The sequence below is a fragment of the Poecilia reticulata genome, linkage group LG18 (assembly GCF_000633615.1).
Source record: "Poecilia reticulata strain Guanapo linkage group LG18, Guppy_female_1.0+MT, whole genome shotgun sequence".
Classification (NCBI taxonomy): domain Eukaryota; kingdom Metazoa; phylum Chordata; class Actinopteri; order Cyprinodontiformes; family Poeciliidae; genus Poecilia; species Poecilia reticulata.
The window spans coordinates 4925557-4931102 of NC_024348.1; the positions used below are offsets into that span (position 1 = coordinate 4925557).

Below are 5546 nucleotides of genomic sequence, written 5' to 3' on the forward strand. Positions count from 1 at the left end.
TTCGTGACGTTTGGCCGGAGACACCAACATGCTCCTCTACTGCATTAAGACAGTCTTCAGTCTCTGAGTACGACAGCCAGTGTCGGTCTCTGGATCATAACAAACAAAAAACATAACAATGAGGAATGGAGCGAAAGAATACATTTTTACTACAACTCTAACAGAAAGCCTCAATTACAGAAATGTAGGGTTTCAGAGATATTAACACTTACATAATCATTTTTGGAGCTTGAATCTTCGAAGAATCCATGGAGGGATCGGGAGGGGGAAGTTAGGCTGACGACTGGCAATTCTTCCTCAGCCAGACCGGTTCTAATATACACAAAAGCAATAAAAGGATTAAAACATGCTGCAAAACGTATATAAGAAGACACAACAGCGGGAATAATGCTCTCAACGTGAAAAAGCCTTTTACATTTTTTCAAAGGAAAAAAATCGATCAAAGGTTGATAAATCTGACCAATATGTAGTTGGTAGACACTATATATTCATCTGCCTCTCTTCTTAGGGGCTGTCCTTTTTGGCTATGTACAGAATATCTTTTTCTCATGGGGCATTCTTTGTAGCTGTTTTTAATGGTGAGATCATTTATTACAGCAAAACATGTAACGTATTGGTTGAATAAAGGACCATCGTAAGCCAATCTTACATTTTTATGTAAACCACAACAAAGAAGTCAATTTCTGACATTTCGGGACAACACTTTTGAGCGATATGACTGAAACCATTTTAAGTTATTGATTTTGGACAACTATTTTGAAAGTGAATGACATTTTTCCTCTGTTTAAAAAAAATCGAACGTCCTCGAACGTAGCATGTATAGAGTAGATTTTTTTCACGTTTGTTATTTCTCGTCTTGAGAAATAACGCAAAGTTAGCATAGCATTTTGTTGTTTTAAACTTTATGTAGACGTTTCTAATTATTTACGTTTAACAAAATTTCCACACTGGGGTTGTCTAAAACCTAAAGTGGGAATTCTTATGTTCTTGAAGGCGTCTGTCGCTCCTGACTGACGTCACATATGCGCAAATGACATGTGTCTGGCAGAGAAATATTCGTGCGTTGTACTTTTTCTCCATTGTTGCAGTGATTTAAATTGTTTACGGGAGTATTGAGCGGTCAGTGAATCCCGCCAGTTAGCTGTCATTGAGCCGGCCGGCCGGCCGGCCGGCCACCTCCGCGAGTAGTCTTCAGTCACCGGGTCTCAGATGGCGGATGTTAGCGGGGAAGCTGCAGCTTCTCTCAGGCAGAGGAGTGAGAGCAGGAGCGACACTGGAGTTGCTGCCCCGGGAAACCAGACCCTGTCCAAGAGGCAGAAAAAGAAGCTCCTGAAGCAACAGAAATGGGAGGAAGAGAGAGAGCTGCGAAAGTAAGAGCTGTACTGTCTCACAGATGGAAAGTTTTAAGTTAATCCTGGTTAGAGCTGAACCAAACTTAGACCGACCTGTCAGCTGGATCTTTTCCTTTATGTATGTAACTCATCTTGTTTATTGTTAATGCGTTAGTAATTTCATGAGAAACAGTCGGTCAGTTGAATAATTCAAATGAAATGAATGATGAGAAGTTCTGTTAAACACGCATTTTTATCTCTACGGCATCGAACATTATTGAGTTATGATGAGGCATTTTTAGGCTGTTAAAATTGCATACATTTTATAATGCATTAAAAAAATGTTTTCATTTGGTTTACACAAAAGCACACATCCTTGTACTTCTGTCCAACTGAGAACTTCCTATTGGCTACCATTCATTTTACTAACAACATTCATGACTAGTATAGACATATTCCTTAACCATAACCAGTACCAGTATATTCCTCATCCTTATGAAAATGTAATTCACACCTTGCATCTTAATCTAACTGAGTGCAATGCAACTGATTAAAAAAGTGAGGACCTGGAAAATATCCTCACTTTCAACAAATGACCTGAAAATTGTGAAAGTGGTCCTCTATAAGTTGGTATACAAGTTGATATTTCTTGCCTTTCTATTAGGACTCTGTATTGACTTCCTTTCAGTTTAGCCAGCCAAACACTTACCCTACTCATTGCCGGAGTATTCATATCCCTAACCTTAACCTTCACACCATAAAATTAAAATCTAAATCTACTGCATAATAACCAGACTTTGGCCCCCCATCAATCTTCAGAAGTTTAGTGGGCATAGCAGATAAGGTTCTGTTTTATTATCACTTTTCTAATATTTATTTTAATTTATTTTTAGGGTAAAGTCCAACTGGAATTTAAATACCTCTTTTTCAAGTCCTGGCCACGAGGCAGGAACAAAAAACACACACATATCTACATACAAGACAGTTAAAAGAAAACAACAAACTATGGGTTACAATTACATGCAGGTGCATGTAATTGTATTGACCTAAACAGCTTTTAGTTTGGGGGGGTAAAAGCACTCGGTGAGATAAATTGAGTAAATTTCAAAGTTTTCTCTTAGTACAAGTTCCAGGACAAAGGAGCAAGGTGAACAGAAGTATTTTTACCCAATTCAGTCTTAGTACAAAGGACAGGAAGAAGCAGCAAGTTGTAGGAATTCACCGATGTGAAAATTTGGGCTGATATTGTACTTATGGTCAATAAACAAGATTTACCGATTATATATTAGCATATATATAATCGAAAAAACAACCACACATATGTGGTAACTTATCTGCTTCAGTTAAACTCCCCCAAATCCTGCACTGTATCACATGACCAAACACGGAATGTGAGAGAGGGCTGACTGACGGACCAGCCCACCAGGTCACGTCTGCACGTGTGTGATTAACAATAGTCACCATAATGTTGCCAACTTAATGACTTTTCTTATGAAAAGTCGCAAATTTTTGCAGATTTTTGGTGTCTGCAAAATTCAGAATTGGCAAGTCAAGTTTTTTAAAGATCAGTGACTGTCCAGGAAACCACAATTGGTGCATGTGGATGTAGAAACCTTTTGGACAATATCATTGTTATAGGAAGGGTAGTAAAAATCCCATTTATGTCCAAGAAGGACACATCGAACATCTACTAGAAGCAAAGGGATGAATAACAGAAGACTGGTTCCAACGCATTTATTTTCTGATGAATCCTGCTTCCGATTACTTTGAATTGCTCTGGAATATAATTTTTTTGGATACCATACTTGTGTAGCTGCAACATCAAAGCATCCTGATGGAATCATTGTCTCTGGTCCAAAATGGAGGCACTTTCTTGTAAAAACCTTGTAAAATGTTTAATTTATCTTCTTCAACAGAACACAGACACATGTAAAAGGACTGGATGAGAAATCACAAGTGTCACATTCTTATGTTGCTTCAGTTACCCTGAGCATTCAATTATCTGATATCCAACTTGTGTCTGAACCAGACATAGAAGAAAGGAGAGGAAACAGCAGCGCAAACTGCAGAGACAGAATACCCAGCTGGAGAACAGAGGAGACGGTCCGAGTAGCCGGAAACGGCCATGCACAGAGGCTATGCCCAGCACTCTCAGGCTGCTGGTGGATTGCAGCTTTGACGACCTCATGCTTATCAAGGTAAGCAGGTTTGAAGTCATGGATCCTGGCTGGAAGAAGAGACAAACCTTCCTGACTGTTACTGCTGCTGCGTCTTCAGGACGTTCGGAAGCTCCACAAACAGATCCAGCGCTGCTACGCTGAGAACAGACGGGCTTCACACCCTGTTCAGGTCAGGGCTTCACATGTCTACGTTTGTGTGAGCCTCTGAAATCATGTGCAAGTGTGACCCAGCATGTTTTCCCCTTCTCCAGTTTTATCTAACGAGTCTGGGAGGGCAGCTGAAGCAGAGCATGGATGAAAAGGACAAAGGATGGGTGAACTGGAAGGTACCTGCAGCCAGCTGTGCGGCCTGTTCTGGAAGCATTTAACGGGTTTTAAATGTTATCCTAACACACTTCTTTTGGTTAGTAATTGGTTAGTAATTTGGTTAGCAAATTGGTTAGTAAGTCTCAGACATACACCAATCAGAATCTGCCATATTGTATTAACAAAACTCAAAGATACATTGGAATGGACTTTGTAGAACTGGGTTGGAACACAGAGGACAACAGAGCAGTTGAGGAAGCCAGTCTTTCAGACACATTAAACAATCTGTATCTCGGAGATGATGATGAAAAAAATCCATCTTTTAGGAGGAAACGTCACTTTTTTATTTGGGGTGCATCGATTGCAGTTTTCTGGCTGATTACCATTCTTTAAAAAAAAACCTGACTTGCTGATTCTGATTTTTTTCAATACCGATTTTCTTGGTCTGAATCATCTTTAGCGTTTTCCTTTATATCAATATAAAATTGACTGTTTTCGTAGCAAATGACCTCCTACCCAGATTGGAGCCATCTGTCAGAGTTTCTAAAGAATTCACGTTTTTGGGTGTGTGTAACTGCAGTGTCTGCGTGCTGAAATTGTGTTCAGGACATCACCATTAAAGCAGAACACTACAGTGAAGTGGTGGCTAAGGATGAGCTGGTGTACCTGACCTCGGACTCCCCCAATGTGGTGGAGGAGCTGGACCAGAAGAAGGCCTACGTGATCGGAGGCCTGGTGGACCACAACCATCATAAGGTGTGTCCTGGTCACCTGCAACCTAATCCCAGGAGTACAGCACTCCTGGGATTAGGTTGACCTGCAGGAATCTGTGTTGCAGGGCATTAGTTATGAGCGGGCGAAGGAGCTGGGGATCGGCCATGCACAGCTTCCTCTGAGCAGTTTTGTTAAAATGAACAGTCGGAAGGTTCTGGCGGTCAATCATGGTAAGTAGTGACATTCATTGATGGCAAACAAATCCATATGATAAAGAAATAGGGTGGAGGATGTTGATTTTTGTTGTTGCTGATAGCCATTTTTGACTCGATTTGGTCCTATCTTTAGATCAATTTACTGAAACAAACATTTCCTAATATAGGACCTTTTCTCACTGAGTAAAGAAAAAGTTGTATTTGTCTTCATTTTCAAGGTGTGATAATGCTGCTAAAATAAAAGAAGAGACTATTTCTGATTTACTTTAAATATTGTGATAAAGTCCAATACTTTTTCTCCCTTATTTCAGGAAGTGGAACTCTGTCATTTAGATTAATCTCAGCCTTTATTTCTTGTATTTTTGAAGATTATGGTTTATACATAATGAAACCCCAAAATTCTGTCTCAGAAGATTAATGAAATGAAATACGAGCACATTATTGGAATAGTTATTTCTTCCCCAGTATTTACTGTGAGTTCTCATTTACCCTCCAGTTTTTGAGATCATCCTGGCTTATCTGGAGAAGGGCAGCTGGCAGGAGGCTTTCTTCACCGTTCTGCCTCAGAGAAAGGGAGCCGTAGCCGTCAGCCAGGATGGAACAAACCGCCAGGAGAACCAGGATGATGATGAAGGTCCCAATTCTGACTCGAACCTGGACGCAGCAGAGAAAACTGTTATTAGAGTCCAAAACTGACTAATGGACACATCCTAGCTTATAGTACCAACGTCTGAGGAACTGAAAATGTCATTTTTTGGTTTTGTTTTTCATTTTCAGCCACTTTGTTTTAGTGGATATAT

The 5546-nt window shown here is 40.1% G+C and overlaps 1 protein-coding gene across 1 annotated transcript; it reads left to right on the plus strand.

The window, feature by feature from the left end:
- Positions 1 to 1002: 1002 nt before the first annotated feature.
- Positions 1003 to 5540, plus strand: trmt10a (tRNA methyltransferase 10A). Its single transcript, XM_008434897.2, has 7 exons — positions 1003 to 1370; positions 3361 to 3529; positions 3609 to 3680; positions 3763 to 3837; positions 4424 to 4573; positions 4656 to 4761; positions 5243 to 5540. Exons 1-7 carry the CDS (start codon positions 1210 to 1212, stop codon positions 5440 to 5442), a joined length of 933 nt encoding a protein of 310 aa, XP_008433119.1. The 5' UTR covers positions 1003 to 1209; the 3' UTR covers positions 5443 to 5540.
- The last annotated feature ends 6 nt before the right edge of the window (positions 5541 to 5546 follow it).